The sequence below is a fragment of the Phascolarctos cinereus genome, unplaced genomic scaffold (assembly GCF_003287225.1).
Source record: "Phascolarctos cinereus isolate Bilbo 61053 unplaced genomic scaffold, phaCin_HiC Scaffold_4;HRSCAF=312, whole genome shotgun sequence".
Taxonomy (NCBI): Eukaryota; Metazoa; Chordata; class Mammalia; order Diprotodontia; family Phascolarctidae; genus Phascolarctos; species Phascolarctos cinereus.
Window position 1 is genome coordinate 457,996,163 of NW_027555847.1, and position 22,269 is coordinate 458,018,431.

Sequence of the window (22,269 nt, forward strand, 5' to 3'; positions counted from 1 at the left end):
TTGAAGTAAACATATAAAAATGGCAGGGGAACCAAGTTTATAGACCCCAGTTCTGATTCAGGAGATGAGATTTTGGGGTTCCATCTCATTCTGAGGTTTAGTTATTCTGACTTCCCATTCTGGCTACTTTTACTCTTCCAGCCTTATTTCACATTATTCCTCTTAAAATAATGTGTTTCAGCTAAACTAAACTACTAGCTATCCCCCAATTTAATATATCATCCCTTGCCCTCATGATTCATGAATATTGCCTTGTGTTGCAATTCATTCTCTCTTCAGCTCCATCTGTCAAAATCTTTTTGTTCAAAGTTCATCACCTTTTTGAAGTTTTCTCTGTCCCCCAAAGCTTAGTATATTTTATCCCTCCTGCAATTTTCTTTGAGCCCTTTGGTTAGTTTTCTTCTTTGCCTGATTACACTCTCTCATATTTTACTTATCTTTGTGCATATATTTTGTAATCAAATGTAAGTTCCAAGAGGGTAGATAATCTATCGTTTTAAAAATCTTTGTATCCCTAATGACTAGTACCTACATTCTCCTAGATATTCTCTTAGGATACTAAGACAAACTTTGTCAAATATAGATTACTGAAATTGAGATGCATTATAACTATGTCATTCCCCTGTTCACCCAGGTTAGTAACCCTATCCAAAAACTTGTTCTTAACCAGGTAGAAGTGATCACTGCTTCCCTAAGTTCCCAGGATAGTGCAGGAGAAAGAGTATCTCTTATCAGAGTATTTGGGTTCAGATTCTTACTCTATAACTTAATTCCTATCTGACCTTGGGCATTTTAAGAAAAGTGAGGGCAGACAAGCAGCACAACTTTGAAAGTTTCATGCTAAATTTAATGTATACTAAAAAAAAAAAGAAAAGAAAAGCAAGCTATACATAGCAGAGATTCATAGTTTCAGGCACAATTCTCTTCAGTTCTGTGTATGGAAGTACTCATTTTATTTGGTGTTTGTTAAATTGAGAATAAAAAATTTTTAAGTAAAAAAGTGAGGGAATAGGACCAAAATGTAACTGAGGTCCCTTCTAGCTCTAAATTTTATGACCCTCTATTTAATAATTTGGAATTAGATTTTTCCCCCAAGGACAAACATCAAATTCTAGTCTGCAGTTTTGGGAATCTCTCTTTCCTATTCTGAAAAATTGTGGCTTCCCTCTCTAGACTTCTGATTCATCTCCCATTCTCCCCGATTCTTCCTTGATTACTGGTAACTCTCAGCAATGACGTCTACAAGTTCCTTTGGTATGTTGAAATGCTGCTTCTTTCTTAAGTGATGTTTTCAGAAAGTAGAAACATGGGGCACCTTAGATCTAAACTCTTAAGCGGGAGACAAATCAGCCTTCTTGTTACCAGTGACTTCTAAATCTAGATTGACTCAGTGAGATGAACTCAGAAATGAGGCACTTCTCCCTGTACCCAGAATTAAGTGAGTCAGTTCTAGGGAAAACACTGATTTGCATTATTGGATGCATCTGGGGCTTGGGGGAGAGGAGCATGGCACTTCTTACCACTTTGTGCATAGAGGTCTGTGGTTTGCATGGTCTTATCACTCCTTGATAGCTTGCCCTTTGTAAGCAAAGATAAACAGTTAAGTCATCCTCTCTCTTTAGAAAGATGAAATTATTATGTACACATTACACATTTACATATTATTATTATTTACCCTTATTTTTACACATAGTTAAAATAATAAAAGATTCTGAGGCCTGAAGGCTAAGAGGCACCTCCATCTCAGAGTAAAGTATTACAAAGTAAAGCCCTGTGACAGTTGTTTCCTCTTCTTCAAAGGTCCTTTTCATTTGCTTTCTAGTTTGTGATTGTGTTCTGGACAGTTGAAGTTGCCAAAATTCTGACTGTGTGTTAAGTGGGCCACTATTTCATTGTGTTTGAGGTATGTGAGGCATTCAAGGAGACTAGCACCTCTGGTATGAGGGCTTGCTGAGCCCTTTTCAGGGCTGCTCATACACCTTTGGTGTCTTCCTGTGGCTCTTGCCTGTGGCTACAAGAAGCTGTAGCACAAGCAGTGACCACACCCCAGTAAAATCATCTCAGCAGGCAAGCTAAACCAGGTTGAGGGTAACCCATGGGTCTCAGACCTGTCAATGAGTTAGGGTGTTGTCCACTTCAAGTATGTATAGATTTCCCCTGGTGGAATGGGTGGATAAGAACAATTTATTCCAATGGCCAGCCAAGAGGGAGCAGAAGCAGGCTCTGTGGAACACTTACATGTCGGTCTAACATTGAGGATACCAAGGTTATTCACTGCATCCCAGGCCATTGATAATCATGTAGACTTTTGTCTTGCCATTAGACTTTAATGATTCTGGAAAAAAGAGTGAGACTGATGCTGATAACTTCGTGCAACTCTGCCTCACTCAGATATGATTCATGCACGAGTCAAGACATGACCCCCATGAAATCTTTGGTCCTCTTTGAAAACAAAGGACAAACAACAATAGTATTGTGTTTAGAAACATATCTATATCATGTATATTGTAGGTATCTTTGATGTACATGTACATTCCTACATACATACATGGCATATAAATGACCAATTGTCTGACCATAGTTGCCTGTAAATTGTGAGAAAGTAGAATGTAGAACCCACCATAGAGATAATTTCTAGAAAATTCAATGGCAGACGGAAAACAGAAGTAGTTTTTTCTTGGTGGTTTAATTTAATGCTACTTTTAGTCGCCCACTGTCCCACTCTGATGTCTCATCACAGTATGGAGGTGCGTGAGGCATCTCAAAAGCCAGATCAGAAGGATTTAAGGCAACACTACCAAGCTAGTCTAGGTCTAAGCATCAATTAGACATCATCTAAAAATCAGAAAAATCACAGAAGCACAGAATCTGAGAGCTAGGAGGACCTCAGAGCCATCTACTCTGACCCAACATAAAAGAAATCCTTATGATAAAATCCCCAACAATCCCTAGCCTCTGCCTGAAGACCTTCAAGGAAGATAAATGCACCATGCCTCAAAGCAGAATATTCTACCTTTGACCAACTCCAATTTTTAGTAAGACTTTCCTGATTTTCAGCCTATTGATCTCTTTGCCTCTTCTACCCACTGCTCTTGGTTCTAACCTTTAAAAATTTTTTTTTGGTTTTTAGGCAGTTGGGGTTAAGTGATTTGCCAAGGGTCACACAGCTAGTAAGTGTCAGGTCTGAGGCTGGATTTGAACTCAGGTCCTCCTGATGTCAGAGCCGGTGCTCTATCCACTGCAACACCTAGCTGCCCCTTGGTTCTAACCTTCTGAAGCCAAACACAACAAATCCAACCTTTCTATGCAATACCCTTTCAGATACTAGAAGAATCTCATTTATGGAAGCTTAGCCACTGGATGATGAAATATCTGGCCATAGCAACTCATGACCATTGTATATGCTAAAGCATAGTTGGGTGACAACTTGCATCAATGGAAGTGTGCCCATATCAATGAAAGAACAGATCCTTGAAGTATTTAATTATCCTAACCTTCCTAAAGCCTATTCCTTTGGGCTTAATAGGAGAAAAGGGAGAGAATGATAAGAGGGACAATATAAGAGATTTGAAGCATAAAGTTTAGAAGCTGTGAGATTGTCCGTCTAGTTACTCTAGTACATTATGGTAGTTTGCAGCAGTTATCACATCCAAGGAATAATTGCTCATCTTGACCCCCAAGTTAATATCCCACCATCTGACAAAAGATACTCCCCACTCTCATCTTCTGTTTCAGTTTTGTCCTACCATTCCATGACTTTTAATTAGGAATAAAGAATGAAGATTGCAAGAGACTGGTCAGCTAGGCTTGGCCAAGTTTTTTTTTATTTTGATGATTTGAATGGGGTATAACTTTTTTTTTCAGGTATGAATTTTCTATTTATTTTCTACTTATTAAACAAATAACTATTTTTAACTTATATTTCATTTAATGAAACTATTGCTTTCTTTTACTCCTCAGAAATTCATTCAATTAATCTTTTTATAAGTTTTTGTTCTTGTATGGGTTCTCTCTAGCTGGTCAATAACTTTCTGGAATTTGGCCATTGGACTACATACAGCATACATTTTAAAGTTTTTATTGGATTCCATAATGAAATTCCTTATCAAAATAATATTGAAATAAGTGAACATGTCACTTCTTACAGAATCTTTTTTTTTAAATTTGTTTTCAGGGCTAAAATTTCATAATTTAGATTAGATATTTGTAACTTCTTACTATTGGCAAAATTTGTCATGTTCTAAAATATAGATTAATGTATTATAAGCTAAATGAATTTTATTTCATTTTCATTTTTACAATGTTTTAAGCACATCAGAAACAATAGAATTTTGATAACAGATATTTTGATAAAATGTGATTTTTATTATTTGGTTGAAGTTTTATAAATAAGCATTTAGAAATATATATTTTTTAAATTCTGGACAGGTTATTCCATTTTTTAATTCTTAAGATGTTCATAAAATTTTAACATAAATTGAATATTTGTTAATGTGGGAAGAATAAGCAATTGAACTTATAGGATGTATTAAAATTTTACAGGTGAGGAAACTGAGGCACAGAGGGGTTAAGTGATATAAATCAAGTCAGTGACAGAGCCAAGATTAGAACTCAGAGTTCCTGAGTCCCAAGCCAATGTTCAGGATACTAGATATGGGGGTCTGTCAATAGGAGGTGAGTTTTAAGGAAGTATTTAAAGGCAGAGAGGATCCCTTGTTCAAAAGAAGCTAATAGTTTCCAAAGCATAATCAATTTTTAATTTTTTAGAGCATGATGATTTATTTTGCATATCATCCAAACGCTTTCAGTTTCCTTTTTCCTCTTCCTTTGCTTGTTGGTTCTGTTAACAGAAAATATTTAGGGGAAACAAAAGAAAGTGAATTACAAAATTTCCCATTTTATCACTTATTATAATCACTAGTAAAATATTAGAAGTCAAAATGGTTGAACGTAGTTGCTAAAGAGAGATTTTTAAAATTATATCTAGAAACCATTAGCATGAATAATCAAAAGCTTATAGTAGGAAGAATTAAGACTTACATTTTTGGAGCACTGTTATCTCTTGAAACCCTTCATTTCTAAATATTTTAAGTGATAAAACATATGTTTCAGGATATATTTTAGATCAAATACATATTTCTTCTGGCTAGGCTACATAGCAGTGGTCAGTAGCTCTTATAACCCATCTTTGCTCAAAAATGTGTGTTTCTTATCAATATTTGTTGATCTTATCTTACGAATTTGAACAATTAAAAAAGAAATATTTCTACTATGTAAAGTGCTAAACAGTAAATGCTATAGGAATGTTAGCTATTATTATTATTGTTAATAAGAATGCTTTCATGATGATGATAATTTTCCTTTTATTAAACACTTACAATTTGCTACCTTCAATTTAGAGAATGAGAAGATTGAAAAAAGGAGATACACATTTTGATTAAAGGAAAATGATGAAATAATGCAGAAATTTTATGAATTTAGTGCTGTCGTAACCATCTGTTGACACTGGAGTTTAGATTCTAGAAATATAGTAAAAGGAGTATGTGAGAGATCTTTGTCCCTAATTAATATGCTTAGTCAAATTTTTTTAGTTTTGAATAAATAAAAAAGGTGATTTCTCTGCATTAATCTATCCATTTAATATTCTAGACAGTGGAAAACAAGGGATGGAATAGTCAAAAGATTGGATTTCCTGAAACATCAAGTAATAGTAAGTATTCACTTTTTTTAGGCTTTCTATATTTATATACTGTTTCAATCAACTTAGTTGTTTAGTTAATATTTGTTGAGTACCTACTGGTCTCAAAATGCTACATTAAATTACGATGAAGGATTCAAAAATTATAAACGATACAGCCTCTATACTGCAAATTCTAGTCCAGTTAAAGGTGATCATTTTCCACTCTGTTGTTCCTACTACTGCTATTGTTCCACCCTCTGAATTAAACCACCAGTGATCATGCCAAGGAGAAGTTAAGCCATTGGGCTCTGTACTGCCTGGGACACTAGTCCTCATCTTCACCTGGGCCTTTGTGTGGCCTCTTCTTGTTCCCTCTCCTTTGCATCTCTTTCTTGGAGAATTGTAATAAAGTTGCCATTACCATTGCCTCTGGAAAAGATATGTTAATAGCTAACTCTCTTGTTCTACTACCCATCTTAGTGACTTCTCTGACCTTGATTCCTTTTGCTACCATTCCTGTCTTTGTGTTTTCTACCCCATTAGAATACAAACTGTTTGTGAGGCAGGGGCTGTCTCACTTTTGTGTTTTATTCCCAGTGCTTAGAACATAGTAAGTGCTGAATAAATGCCATTCATTATGTGTACTTTATAGGAGAAATGCATTTTGAAGAATATATATAATTGTGTTGGTTTCACATATATTTGAGTAGGACAGTACTCTCTGAAAACAAGGAGGCTTATGATAATGAAGAGGTGCCATGTTTTCTAAGTAGGGTCTTTCTTTGACCCCTGATAATGATTGAGTTTAGTGGGGACACTTGTATCATCTCCCTAAATTTAAATTAAGAAGTTCATCTCTGTCTAGTCTTATGATTTTTTTATTCATGTTTACCTTTTTATATATCTCTTTACCTCTTTGTTGAACTGCAGTTTCTACATAGCTCTGGTCTTTCCATCAGGAATGCTTAGCAGACTTCTGTTTCATTAAAGATCTATTTTTTTTTCCTCCAGTAGTATTATGCTCAGTTTTGCTGGATAAGCTGTTTTTGGTATTAAGCCCCTGTGCTTTGACTTCTGGAATAGTATATTCCAAGCTCTCTGTTCTTTTATGCTGATGACTGTTTAAATTGTGTGTGATCCTGACAATATTCTTCCTCAATATTTGAACTTTTTTTCTGGCATCTTGCAATATTCTCCTTTTCCTTTTTATTTTTTGTAAATAGTATTTTATTTTTTCCAATTACACATAAAGATAGTTTTCAACATTCATTTTTATAAGATTTTGAGTTCCAAATTTTTCTCCCTTCATCCTTTCCCTCTTCTCTCCCCAAAACATCAAGCAATATGATATAGGTAGTACATGTGCAATCATAGAAACATATTTCCACATTAGCCATGGTGTGAAAGAAGAAACAGAACAAAAGAGAAAAGCCACCCAAAACAAAAAAAGTAAAAATAATGTGCCTTGATCTGCACTCAGACTCCATAGATCTTTCTCTGAATAGTATTTTTCATCATGAGTCTTTTGGAATTGTCTTGGATCATTGTATTGCTGAGAAGAGCTAAGTGAATCATAGTTGATCATTGCACAGTGTATTACTATGTACAGTCTTTCCTAGTTCTGCTTACTTCACTCAGCATCAATTCATGTAAGTCTTTTTAGGTTTTTCTGAAATTTACCTGTTCATCATTTCTTATAGCACAATAGTATTCCATTATATTCCTATACCACAACTTGTTCAGCCATTCCCCAATTGATGGGCATCCCTCAGTTTCCAGTTCTTTGCCACTACAAAAAGAGCTGCTATAAATATTTTATTGTACATGTAGGTCCTTTTCCCTTTTTCATGATCTCTTTGGTATACAGACCTAGTAGTGGTATTGCTGGATCAAAGAGTGTGCACAGTTTTATAGCCCTTTGGGCACAGTTCTAAATTGCTCTCCAGAATGGTTGGATCAATTCACTACTCCACCAACAATGCATTAGTGTCCCAATTTTCCCATCTTTTCCAACATTTGTCATTTTCATTTTCTGTCATATTAGCCAATCTGATAAGTATGATGTGGTACCTCAAAGTTGTTTTAATATTCATTTCTCCAATCAGTAGTGATTTATAGCATTTCTTCATATGACTAGAGATAGCTTTAATTTCTTCCTCTGAAAATTGCTTGTTCATATCCTTTGACCGTTTATCAATTGGGGAATGACTATATTCTTAAAAAGTTGACTGAGTTCTCTATATATTTGAGAAATGAGTCGTTTATCAGAAACACTAGTTGTAAAAATTTTTTCCCATCTTTCTGCTTTCCTTCTAATCTGTTTGCATTGATTTTGTTTGTGCAAAAACCTTTTAATTTAATGTAATCAAAATTATCCATTTTGTATTTCATTATGTTCTCTATCTCTTGTTTAGTCATAAATTCTTCCCTTTTCACCAGAAAACTATTCCTTGCTCTCCTAATTTGCTTATGCCATCACCCTTTGTGTCTAAATCATGTACCCATTTTGACTTTATCTTTTAGGGTGTAAAATGTTGATCTATGCCTGGTTTCTGCCATACTATTTTCCAGTTTTCCTAGCAGTTTTTGTCACATAGTGAGTTCTTATCCCAGAAGCTGGAGTTTTGGGGTTTATCAAATAGTAAATTACTATAGTCATTTACTACTTACTGTGTCTTGTGTACCTAACCTATTCCACCAACCTACCACTCTATTTCTTAGCCAGTACCAAATAGTTTTGATGACTGCTACTTTATAAAATAGTTTTAGATTTGGTATGGCTAGGCCACCTTCCTTTGCATTTTTTTCACCAGTTATCTTGATATGTTTTACCTTTTGTTCTTCCAGGTGAATTTTGTTATTATATTTTCTAGCTCTATAAAATAACTTTTTGGTAGGTTTATTGGTACGGGACTGATTAAGTAAATTAATTTAGATAGAATTGTCATTTTTATTATATTAGCTCAGCCTACTCATGAGCAATTGATATTTTCCCACTTGTTTAGATCTGACTTCATTTGTGTGAAAGTAGTTTGCAATTGTGCTCATATAGTTCCTGGGTTTGTTTTGGCAGATAGACTCCCAAATATTTTGTATTGTCTACAGTTATTTTAAATGAAATTTCTCTATCTCTTGCTGTTGAGATTTGTTGGTAACATATAGAAATGCGGATGATTTATGTGGGTTTATTTTATATCCTGCAACTTTGCTAAAGTTGTTAATTATTTCAAGAAATTTTATAGTTGATTCTCTAAGTATACCATCATATCATCTGCAAAAAGTGTTAATTGTGTTTCCTCATTGCTTATTCTAATTCCTTCAATTTCTTTTTCTTCTCTTATTGCTAATGCTAATATTTCTAGTACAGTATTGAATAATAGCGGTGACAATGGGCATCCTTGCTTCACCCCTGATCTTGTTGGAAAGGCTTCTTGCTTATCCGTATGACATACAATGCTTGCTTGTGGTTTTAGATAGATACTACTTATCATTTTAAGGAAAGCTCCATTTATTCCTTTGCTCTCTAATATTTTTAATAGGAACAAGTGTTGTATTTTGTCAAAAGCTTTTTCTGCATCTATTGAGATAATCAAGTGATTTCTGCTGGTTTGTTATTGATATGGTCAATTATGCTAATAGTTTTACTAATTTTGAACCGGCCCTGAATGCCTGGTATAAATCCCACCTGGTCGTAGGGTATTATCTTGTTGATAAATTGCTGTAATCTCTTTGCTAATATTTTATTTAAAATTTTTGCATCAATATTAATTAGGGAAATTGGTCTATAATCTTCTTTCTCTGTTTTGGCTCTTCCTGATTTAGGTATCAGCACCATATTTGTATAATGAAAGGAATTTGATAGGACTCCTTCTTTGCCTATTTTTCCAGATAATTTCTATAGTATTGGAATTAATTGTTCCTTAAATGTTTGGTAGAATTCACTTGTAAATCATATCTGGCCCTGGAGATTTTTTCTTAGGGCCTTCATTGATGGCTTGTTCAATTTCTTTTTCTAAAATGGGGTTATTTAAGTATTTTATTTCTTCTGTTAATCTGAAAAATTTCCATTTTTGTAAATATTCATCCATTTCCATTTCACTTAGATTGTCAGATTTGTTGACTTACAGTTGGGCAAAATAGCTCCTAATTACTGCTTTAATTTCCTCTTAATTGGTGGTAAATTCACCCATTTCATTTTTGATACTGGTAATTTAGTTTTCTCCTTTTTTTAAATCAAATTAACCAAAGTTTTATCTATTTTATTGGTTTTCCCCATAAAACAAGCTCTTAATTTTAGTTATTAGTTCAATAGTTTTCATACTTTCCATTTTATTTAATCTCTTCTTTGAGTTTCAGAATTTTTAATTTGATGTTTAATTGGGGATTTTTAATTTGTTCTTTTTCTAGCTTTTTAAATTGCACGCCGAATTCATCAGTCTGCTCTTTCTCTATTTTATTCATGTAAGCATTTAGAGATATAAAATTTCCCCTAAGTACTGCTTTGGCTGCATCTCATAATTTTGATATGTTGTCCATGGCCTTTTATTACATGCAATTTTTACTGCATCATAATCCAAAAAAAGATGCATTTAATATTTCTGCCTTTCTGCATTTGATTGTGAGGTTTTTATACCCTACTGATATGGTCAATTTCTGCATAGGTCTTTCCGTGAAGAAATTTTGAAAGTCCCCTATTTCATTGAATATCCATCTTTTCCCCTGAAAGATTATGCTCAGTTTTGCTGGGTAGTTGATTCTTTTTGTAATCCAAGCTCCTTTGACTTCCAGAATATCAAATTCCAAGCCCTCCTGTCCTTTAATGTAGAAGCTGCTAACTCCTGTGTAATCCTGTCTGTGGCTCCTTAATATTTGAATTGTTTCTTTCTGGCTGCTTACACTATTTTCTCCTTGACCTGATAGTTCTAGAATTTGGCTACAATATTCCTTGGAGTCTTCCCTTTTGAGATCTTTTTCAGGAGGTGATTGGTGGGGATCGGTGGATTCTTTCAATGACTATTTTACCCTGTGGTTCTAGAACATCAGGGCAGTTTTCTTTGATAATTTCTTGAAAGATGCTTTCCAGGCTCCTTTTTTCTTATCATGGTTTTCAAGTAGTCCAATAATTCTTAAATTATCTCCCTTGGATCTGTTTTCCAGGTCAGTTGTTTTGCCAGTGAGGTATTTTATATTTTCTTCTATTTTTTCATTCTTTTGATTTTGTTTGACTGATTCTTGATGTCTTATAGTCATTCTCTTCCATTTTCCCAATCCCTAATTTTAAGGAATTATTTTCTTCAGTGAGCTTTTGTACCTCCTTTTCCATTTAGCCAATTCTGCTTTTAAAAAAGTTGTTTTTTTCAGTGGGTTTTTTCCCCCTATTTGGCCAATTCTATTTTTTAAGGAGTTGTTTTCTTCAGTCAGTTTTTGTGCTTCCTTTTCCAAGCTGTTGACTTTTTTTCATAATTCTCTTGCATAACTCATTTCTTTCTCCAATTTTTCTTCTACCTCTTTTACTTGATTTTTAAAATCCTTTTTGAGCCCTTCGAAGAGGACTTATTGAACTTGAGACCAATTCATATTCCCCTTTGAGGCTTCCCATGTAGGCATTTTGACATTGTTGTCTTCTTTTGCATTTGTGTTTTGATCTTCCTTTGTCACCATAGCAGCTTTCTATGGTCAGGGCTCTTTTTTGTTTTTGCTCATTTTTAGAAGTTGAGCTCTTCTTCTGGGGTACAGGGGACACAGTCCCAAGCTACTTGCACTGAAGGCCAGGGGTCTGGTCACTGGCTTTCTGTGCCAGGGCCTCTGGGGCTGATGTCTTGTCCACTGTGCTAAGGTGGCCGAGCTAGTCACACTGTTGTTCCCTGAATTTGGGGACAGGCAGTTTGCCTGCTGTGGTTACACTAGAGGTCTCACAGTTGTCCTGCTGTGCCACTGGCCTGATGAACCTAGACTGTGGGACCTTGGTTGCTGATCTGTGCTGTGGCTAAGAGCCACCCACTGGCTTGCCTGGACACCACCTGTGCTGGGCTACATTTCTCTTTTATCCAAGTGAGACAGACCTTTACTGAAGTCTTTCTAAGTTATGTTGGACTGGAAAATTGTTTCGCTCCATCTTTTTGTGGACTCTCTTGCTCCAGAATTCTTTTAGAGACTTGATTTTACATTGTTCCTGAAGGAAACTGGGAAGAGTCAGGCAGCTTCCTGGCTTCTCTCTGTCATCTTGGCTCTGCCCTTGCAATATCTTTCTTTCACCTGGAAGCTCTGAATTTTGGCTGTGGGGTGCCTGGGAGTTTTCATTTTGAGATTTCTTTCAGGAGGTAACCAGTGGATTCTGTTTCCACTTGGCCTACTGGTTCTAAGAGATCTGGGCAGTTTTCTTTTAAGATTTCTTGAAATATAATATGGTGGCTTTTTTTTTTTTTGGTCCTGGCTTTCAGTAGTCCAGTGATTTTTTTTCTTCTCAATCGGTTTTCCAGATCACGAGCATTTTCTTCTACTTTTTTTCTATCTTTTGACTGTTTTAATATTACTTATTGTCTGAAGGAATCATTAGCTTCTATTTGGTCCATTATAATTGTTGTTTATGCAAGGTTTTGAACCACTTTTGCTGAGCCAAATTTCTTAATTTCTTTATTCCACCTCTTTCTTTTTCAGTTTTTCCTTCTAGAATTCTTATTCCATTTATAAAAAACCTCCAACATTTTAAACTCTTTCTTAACTGATTTTAAACTCTTCATCTCTTTCAGGAATTATAGTTGAATTTGTATCCAAGCTGTGATTTTCTTTGATATTTTGTTTGTAGATGTTTTGGATTCATTCTCTTTCTGGGTTTGTATCTTGAGTTTCCCTGTCACTATGACAGCTTTCAATGGTGGGATTTTTTTGGTTATCTTTTTCTCCTAGACTACTTTCTGACTTCCAACTTGATGTTAGGGCTGGATTCTGCACACTTCTAGAGGAAAAGTCTAGGCTGTTCCACTTACTACTTTCTTGTGTTGTTCCAGTGTCTCGGAAACAGCTGAAGCTGGAGAATTGCAAGCTTTCAGTTTTCTCAAAGTTTCTCATTCGCCAAAGTGGTCTAATCCAGGGCTAAATCTGATTGAGACTCCCAGGGCATAATTCTCCAAGTTCTTAACCTGGGTTTGGGTCTGAACATCAATAAGCTACCACTGAACCCAGATACTTTTAACCATCTGGGAAGCTTTGCTAGTTCGGAGAAGGTTCCTCTTAGCTCAGGGATTCCTACTTTAGTTATTCCTATGCAGGCTTTAGACTGAGCTACAAGCTGGAATTGAGACCCCACTCTGTTCCTTGGGTCTAGGCATACTGTTGCTACTTACTTCAGAACTTGCTGCTTTTGCTATGCAGTCTTGGGCCTGGTACCACTCCTTACCATGTAATAGCACTCCTGGATGCAGGTCTCATCCTCATTCTACCTTGAATTTGTGATCCAGAACTGGGTAGTGAGTGACCGAGTTGCCAGTTGACAACTGTTCCTATTCCCTTTGCAAAGTCTCAGTCCCCCAGTATAAGTCTGAAACCCCTTTTTTCTTTGGTACACAGCTTTTCCCTGCTTACAGGAGCCCTCCACATGGCTTCTTCTGCCCAGATCCCATCCCCAGTGTCTGCAGACTTCTCTGTGTTGGAAAAATGACTCACTGCTTTTTTTCCTTGGATTTCATCAAGATTTAGTCTTGTACATTTTCTAGATGTATTTGAAGGAGTATGGGGTTTTTTTAGGGGGTGGGATGGAGGAACCTCGGGTAGTTCACCATATTGCTTCTTGCTACTTTACCATCTTGACTTCCCCTTTCCTTCTCTCTCCCCCCATAATTTTCTTTGAGATGCATATTGACCCGTGGATGCTTTAGTGTGTTATTTGAAAAATACTAGATTTGAAACAAGAGAAACACTAGATTGATTAGCAGAGTCAGCAGTTTTCAAATTAATCCTCTTTTCATGAAAACGAATGCTTTGTCTATTTAGAAGTACTATCAAAACACTTTGTTGTAGTGCTAACATGGTGTCCAGGTATACTTATAATTGCTGAGCTTTAACAGAAATTGTATATAATGGATGGAATGTTAATATGATATAAGATGCAAATCATATAACGTCAATTATTAACATTTTAACTTTAAAATGGGGTATAGGAAACTGTAATCTTTAAGTTCTTTTAGTAAAGCTTAGATATTTTATATCTTAGCTTACTTATCTGTTTAAACAAAAAGACCAAGTAATTAGAAAAGCGCAAAAAAGTCTAACCTTGGATATAAAATTACAAGTGATAAGGTGGTTTTTGTCTGGTCAAAAAACAATAACCAAAAAAAATCCCAAACTAACTAAATCACTATAATTTTAGGAATTGCTACCTCCGTGATAGGAACAATGCACTAGACATTGAAGCTTAGAGGAAGCATTACCACCATCCCCCACCCCCCCATTCCCCATAGTCACTCCACCTCTACTAGTTTTAGATGGTGAGCTGAAAGGGGTCTCTGCATCACAAGCATCACTAATACTGAATGATTCCTATGCTGTAGCACCATAGGGAAGGAGAGAATCAGGCTCTAGGAAATCATTAGTCAGCTTCCCAGATAATTTTCCTTTAAGCAACATTGGAGGCTCTGGGACTAGATTGGTTTTGCTGCAACACAGCAACAATAAAAAGCTGGTCTCTGCTTAGGAATTAATAACTTTGGGAATAAAGTCTATTTTTTCTATAGATTTATGTAAGTTCAAATCTTGAGGTAACATAAATAAAGTCTACCCTACTTAATCAGTTCCATGAGCTCAGATTTCTGTCATAGGAAATTGTGTAGAGTGAGGGAATGTGTATAGTGTTAGTATTTCGAATGTAAAAATGTACATTTGTGATTAGAGAGTTGATTTCTAGGTACTAAATGCTGGCTGAAATGTTGTGAGACTTTGGACAATTCACTTTGCCTCATTATGGTTCAGTTTAGTCATCTTTTTAGAATTTGCATATTGGAAAGAGTTAAGAATTTTTTCTTAAAAAACTTGTGGAATGATTCACCATCTTTGGACAGCATGAAGAGGGGCAGCATGTTACTTCATAATAAACACAACATCATCATGAATTGGCATTTAAACACATAGATTTCTTTCATGAAGTGTACTTTTTCCACCCTCAATTAAAAAGAGAACATTTTAAAGTCTAGATTATTTTGATTGAATGCTAATCATAATAATAGCTAGTATTTATATAGTTAAGTTAGATAACTCATTTTATCCTCGCCACAGCTCAGGAAGGCAAATGATAATATTATCCCCATTTTACAGATGAGGAAACTAAGTCTGAGGAAAATTAAGTGAATTGCCCAAGGTCACATACCTAGTAAGTGTTTGAAGCTGTATTTAAAGTTGGGCTTTTCCTTTCTCCAAGTCCAATTCTCTATCCATTAGTTGCTATGGAATTATCTTGAAAACTGGCTATACCAGAGGCATATATTTCCTCATTTCTTCTAGTGTCCCAAGGTAGGCAGTGACAGTAATGCTTATGTCCTAGGAACCTTTACTGTTTTCCTTTTCACTATCTAAAAGGAGAGAAATGATGTAGCATTAAAGGACAAAATAATTTTAATGTGGCATAGCTAAGATTTGTGTGACACCTGATTAGAAATGGGCAGGAAGTTAATATACACCTGTGTTTGATTTTTCCAATGGAAGATTTTTTTTTTTGGAGAGATTACAGTCATAAGAGACTGCTAGCAATTACAACTGAAGAATAGTTTAAATGGTTTTGCAAGTGTTAGTGATTACACAGCCTGGCTCCTCTGTGTATTTTCTTATCTTGATTGCCTGCAGATTTAAATTATAGAACTAGGTTTGTTTTGGTTTTTTGAAGATTTTCATGAATGTACCTCCAGCCGAAAAGGCACTGAAATAAACATACTTTTTCCTCCTCACCCCAAACGTGGATACGTTGGATGTATAAGCCTGCACCTTTGTCATAGGCATGTTAAATTGCAAGTGCACATAACTCTGTAATGTGAGATTTGTGTTAAATTTAGCATGGGGCAATTTTATGCTTTGGCATGCACATAAAAAGCTAGATTTTACAGATGAATGACTAACAAGTTTTAAAAAAGGTTGTATGTTTTAAAGATCCACTGATGGCTAATGGAAAACTTTGTAAAACATTCTATTTAGAGACAATTCAGCTGATGCATATCTTATTTTAAAAATTTTCTCATTCCCTGTTTCTTATTAATAACGGATTTTGTTTTAAAACGGGCTCATTGTTTCTTAAAGGTGAACTGTGAAGCTTAATTCAAAATTGGACTAGACTCAAAGGTACTGGTATGTGCTGAATCCACCCACTAAAAGAGTGTTCAGAGGCATTTACCACATAAATATGTTTTTGCTAACCTTTTAAAAAGTTTTATTTAGCCTCTGTGAAATCTTCTGGTTCTTCTAGGTTCATTAGAGATGATCCTAGATAAATAATTCTGGGATGGAATAGAGCTCCTTGTGACTTTCAGTGTAATTGTTTATTTGTCTTATTCTTTGTCACTTCTTGTGTGTCTGTTCATTATTTAACCCTAATGACACATCTTGAAACTAAAAAGGTGCTCTCATTCCCAGCAGGCCCATACTGGGCTTTGTTCTTAGATTCCTTTGGACTCTGCCCTCAATTTAGAACTACTACTGTTGGAATAATGAATACCTTTGAAATCTCTTTTTCTTTATTAGATGATCATTTTTATGTGATCTCTCTGATGTTTTGGTACTGTATTTATAGAATTAAAATGATCCTGATTAAAAACAACAACAATTTTTTTTTTTGCTCAATCTGTTCAAAGGCAATAAGGGAATTTGATCTGATTTTTCCTAGTTTGACTATCTCTAGTTTGAGTTCCCCCAGAAGGTCAAAGCTCTATTTCTTTGCATTTTGTGTAGACCTCTGTGGGGGCATTAAAGAAACTGTAGAATCATTGCATCAAGGCATAGTTTATACAGGCATGCATATGTACACATATACAAAATCTCCCTACATATGCATGTGTGCATATACACACATATGCATATACACATATATGTATATAAATGTATATAAAATAGAGATATAGGGAATGGATTTGTGATTTCATTAGTATAAGACACTTCCAGATGAGTAAATTTTCTACTATTGCAGGTTAGCACCTTCTCAGCAATCTGTAGTTTTAGAGTTGCATAAGGCACCAAGAGGTTAAGTGACTTTTTTGGGGTCATATAGCCTTTGTGTATCAGAGGTAGGACTTGAACCTAGGTCTTTCTGGGTGCTTCTGCTGTTCCTTCCACATATCATATGATATATAACATCTAATAAGTAATATATAGTAATAAGTATATACATATATGCATACATACACATAGACATTCCCTTCCCTCCCCTCCCCCCCACAATTAGGAAACTAGCTACTACTTGAGGATACAGAAGAGCTGCTACTTAAGGCTACAATATATGCTCTTCATCTAGGTATCTGGTGATCAAATAGAGTTATTTACACCAAAGCCCTTATTATTATCAAATAGTGCAACATCAAGAACAGAAGTGGTTTTTGTCAAACGACATGAAAATAAAGAAGATGTGTTATCCTCTGACTTAAAGCTGAAACTTCCTGCATGCTTTGTGACTTTCTATTAGAGCGTGAGTTCTTTGAAAGCAGGGACTTTCTTACTTTTCTTTTGGTATCCCTAATGCTTAGCACAGTGCAGTGTATTTTCATTCATTCATTTGTAATCATACAGTCAGTTTTCAAATCAAGAATAGATAGATAAGAATATCTCTGAGATAGAAAACTATAACAGTTAATTTTCTTTATGGTAGCAGAAAAAAGCAGTGCTAAAAAGCAGGCAAGGAGAAAATAAGGGTAGCAGTGTTGACATATCTAAAGAACTTTAGCCTAACTAGTAAGTAATCTCTGAAAGTCTTAATTTCTGAAGAACTATGATAAGAAATTTTTAAATTTTATTTTCTTTAAAAAGAAAGCAAACCTTTCCTTTTATTCAAGGACATAGGTCAAATGAAGTTCAATTTAAATTTGTTCCTTATGATTAATTCATTTGTTCAGAAACTAATCAGTTGTGCCCAGGCAGGGTATATGTTTATGGTGGCATAGATGCCTAGTAGAAGACTGGAAAACTGTGTCCCTTCACCCACTCAGAAAATAGCTCAAAATAGTCTTCATACACTTCACTGCTGGAAAAAGAAAGGTGAAAGGTGGGCTGCTCCTTTTTGTATATCCGTGGTGTTGGCCTCCACAGCCTATTGGGAGATTCTTTGCAATCTCAAAGTACAAACCTTTCAGTGCCAAGCTAGCCTTTGCAGGCTGGAAAAAGCTGAAAAGTTTGCCATCCCCAAAAGAACCAAAGGATGAGTCACCATGTCCTCAGAGGCATTGGAAGTTTCCAGGGGGTTTGGGGCACATTTTCCTAGGATGATCCCTTGCAATTTCTGATACACACTTTAAATTATTTAGTTGAGTTAACATGCGGTTGAATCACTAGCGTGGTTCATTGAGCTCATCAACTGCTACAGAAATTCAAATAACTGAAAAGAGAAAAATCAATCTAATGCTGGAAGTAAGAGGGTGAGAGGACATTAACCATTAGAATAACTATAAAGAAACAGCTAGGGAAGAGCTATGCTATAGAGAGTGTTCTTGTTTTAATGGCTGTTAAAGATGAAAGAAAATCGCCTCCAGATTGTTCATTCATTAATCTCTGTCATAATCCAATTAAAAGAAAGTTTCTCATTTGTTTATGTTTAGATATTTTTATCAGCTAGGCTCTCTACAGTGTGAGCAGGGATACCTTTTAGTCTCATATTATTTTGGGGGGAAAATAACAAAATATTTGTAATTCATTAAAATTACTTACAAATAGAATGGATCAAAATTTCTTTGATATATCTATGGCCTTTAGAAAATAATTTTATTGATGCTTTTTTTTTTTGTCTCACAGTCACACAGACGCAGATGCAGATGCAGGCACACACACAGAACCTCCTTACCCCCAGTGAACCCTCACTAGCAAAGAAAAGCATTTAAACCTAAACAACTGATAAAAGGCACCACCTAACAGTATATCCAATTATCTTCCTTACTAATCAGTTGCCTCTCTTCTGTCAGGGAGAGAGTTATTTTTCATTAAAGTTCTTGGGGACTATGACTAGTTTTTACTCAGTTTGACTTTTTCTTAATGACCTTTTCATTTACATTTTTGTAGCCATTGTGTATGTTGTTCTTCTGGTTCTGCTTATTTTGCTCCACATTAGCTCATACAGATGTTTTTCTAAAGTTTTCATATTTATCATTTCTTTTATTGTTATTGTTGTTAAGTCGTTTCAGTTGTGTCCTACTCTGCACTGATCCCATGGGGGGTTTTCTTGCAAAGGTACTGGAAGTGGTCTTCCATTTCCTTCTCAAGCTCATTCTACAGATGAGGAACTAAGACAGACAGGGTTAAATGACTTGCCCAGAGTCACGCAGCTAGTAAGTGCCTGAAACCAGATTTGAACTCTAGTCCTCCTGACTACAGGGCTGGCACTCTATCCACTGTGCCACCTAGCTGCCCTGTTATCATTTCTTACCACACAATAATATTCCATTAAATTCATATACCCCAGTTTGTTCAACCTTTCCCCAGTTAATGGACACCTACTTTATTTCTAGTTCTTGCTACCAACAAAAAGTGCTAATAGGATTATTTAGTTATGTACTATTTCTTTGTTTTTGCCATTAATCTTCTCAGGATACATGTCCAGCAGTTAGGTAGCAGAGACAGAGTATGAACAGGTTAGTCCCATACAGTTCTAAATTTATATCCAGAACAGTTGGGTGAATATACAAGCAGTTTTACTATATATGAATGTGTCTATTTCCCCACATCCTCTCCAACACTGACTGTTCCTAGTTTTTGTATTCTTTGTCTGTTTACAAAATGTGAAAAACTAAAACCTAAAAAAATCTAAAAGCTGGTTTAATTTATTTTTACTTTACTGTTAGTGATTTGGAATATGCTTTCAAATGGATGTTGACAGATTACAATTTTCAAATTAATTGTATCCTTTGTCTCTTTATCTATTGGGGAATAGTTCTTTGATTTTATGTATTTCTACCTATTCTCTAGATATATCGAACATCAAATTTTTTTCTGTTACATTTAATACAAAGATTTTTTTCCATTTTGAGAGTTTTGTTTGTGAAAAGTATTTTAATTTTATGAAATCAAATTTTTCTGTTTTGTCTTTTATGATCACAATTATCCCTTGTTTGATGAAGAATTCTCCTCCTTATCATAGTTGAAGTAGCTCAGTTTTGCAATAGATAGAGTGCTACACCCACAGTCAGTAGTTCAAATTTAGCCTCAGATGTTTACTAGCTGTGTGACCCTGGACAAATCACTTAACCTCTCTAAGACCCAATTTCCTCATGTGTAAAATAGGGATAAAAATAGCATGTACCTTCCAGACACTGTCAGGATCAAATGAGATTATCTGTATAGTGCTTTGCAAAACTTAAAGCCCTTTATAAATGCTAGGTATTATTGTGAAAGGTGCCTTCTGGTCTCCTCTAATTTTTTTGTTTGTTTTATGATGTGATCCCTCTTATAGTGAGGCCATATAGTTACTTGGAGCTTATTGTTGTATGTAATTTAAGATGCTAATTTAAGTCTAATATGTGACAAATTTCCTTATTTTCCCAGTAGTTGTGGTCAAATTGGGAATCCTTTCCCAATAATTTATATTCTTAGGTTTTTAATCAAATACTGAACTATTGTTTTAGACTGTTTCTGGATCATGTATATGTGTGCATGCCTACGTGTGTGTGTGTGTGTGTGTGTGTGTGTGTGTGTATGTATACTATTGCATTGACCTACTTTTCTATTTTTTCAACCAGTAACAGATAGCTTTGATTACTGCTTTAAAATATAATTCAAGGTCTGGTAATGCTATGCTTCCTTTATTCCTACTTATTTTCATTTCTTTCTTTGAGATTTTAGATTAATTGTTTTCCAGATAAACTATCATTTTGTATAGTTAAGCAAAATGTCTTCTTGGTAATTTGACTGGTATAGCACTAAATCTGCAAATTAATTTAGATAGTATTGCCATTTTATTTCATTGGCCCAACAATGAGTACTGAATCTTTTCAGTCACTTAAATCTTCATTTATTTCTATAAAGAGTAGTCTATCGTTGTATTTACATAAAATAATCTTACATGGGTATCTAGGTATGTTAACTCGTATTTTTTATACATTGTGTAGTTTCTTTTAAATGGAATTTCACTTATTGTTTTTCATGATTTTTTTTTGTTAATACTATATGGAAATGCTCATGATGATTTCCATGGATTTATTTTATATCCTACTACTTTCCCATGGCCTTTATGATCAATCAATCAATAGGAATTTGTTAAGTACCTCCTATATGCCAGACTCTAGGCTGGGTATTGGGGGTACAAAGGCAAAAGTCCCTCTTTTAAATGAGCTTATGTTCTATGGAGAGAAAATACATCCATTATATGAATGTAGAATACATACAGTGTGTATGTGTACCTGTATACAGGTAGTTAGGGAGGCTGATCACTAGCAGTTGGGGAATTAAGAGTCATCGTGCAGAATAGAGGTGTCAGACATTTACAGGTAGACTGTGGCAGCACTCCCCAGTGTTGTCTGAACCAGATTAAAATGTAAATCATAAATATTTAATAAAATACAATAAAACATAGATAATATTACATTTAAAAAACAATTCAGTATGTAACCACAGGGATCTTTATGTACAGTTTAGTGTCCCTTGTTTCTATTTGAGTTTGACATTACTGCTTTAGAAAATGAATCTTGACTCTGCGAGGCAGCTGAGATGAGAAGGAAGTTCATTCCAGTTCCATTGACCAATTCAAAGGCATGGATATAGAAGATAAAGTGCTATTTGTGAGGAAAGGTGAGAGAAGTCATTTCAACTGTACTGTAGAGTGGAGGAAGAGGAATAATGTCTAATGAGTCTGGAAAGTTAAGACACTTTAAGGAGTTTAAAAGCATGTGTAAGTGAGGTTTAAGTTAAATGTGTTTTTGAAGGAATAATACTCGATTTCTCTATCTTGAAAGATTAGGTATTAAGAAAATAACTCATTAATTTAGCAATTCCATTAAAATAAAACATGCATACTTTGATGTTTGATGTCACACAGATTTTTTTTTTATTCACCACATGCTGTATATTAGTTATTTTAACATTTAGAAAGTTTGGTAATGTGGAAAAAGTCCAAACTATTGTTCCAGATAGCAGTTAGATTTTTGGGTGGATCATGTAAAAACATTGAAATGCCTGAGAAAGCATGTGAAATGTTTGTTTTAAGTATTATTACATCAATGGAAAAGCCATCTGCAGTACTTGCTTTTTTCTGAAAACTTTAAGTAACTGTCCTATTTAAAAAAATTATTCTCTTTGTGGTGATGTTATTTCAAGTGTATTATTTTACTTCAAGATGTTTTGCTTTGTGTCAAGATAATTGAATTATACTAACCTATTGCTATATTTAGTTTTCATAAATTACTGATATACCTTTTACAGAC

The 22,269-nt window shown here is 34.9% G+C and overlaps 1 protein-coding gene across 7 annotated transcripts in view; it reads left to right on the plus strand.

Annotated features, from left to right (window-relative positions):
- Positions 1-22,269, plus strand: part of STAU2 (staufen double-stranded RNA binding protein 2) — a 431,723-nt gene that overhangs the window by 241,465 nt on the left and 167,989 nt on the right. For all 7 annotated transcript variants that reach the window (XM_020971016.2, XM_020971017.2, XM_020971014.2 and 4 more), the window contains one exon: positions 5,650-5,710. In XM_020971016.2, the coding sequence (XP_020826675.1) occupies positions 5,650-5,710 (61 nt within the window). The remainder of the gene's footprint in view (positions 1-5,649; positions 5,711-22,269) is intronic.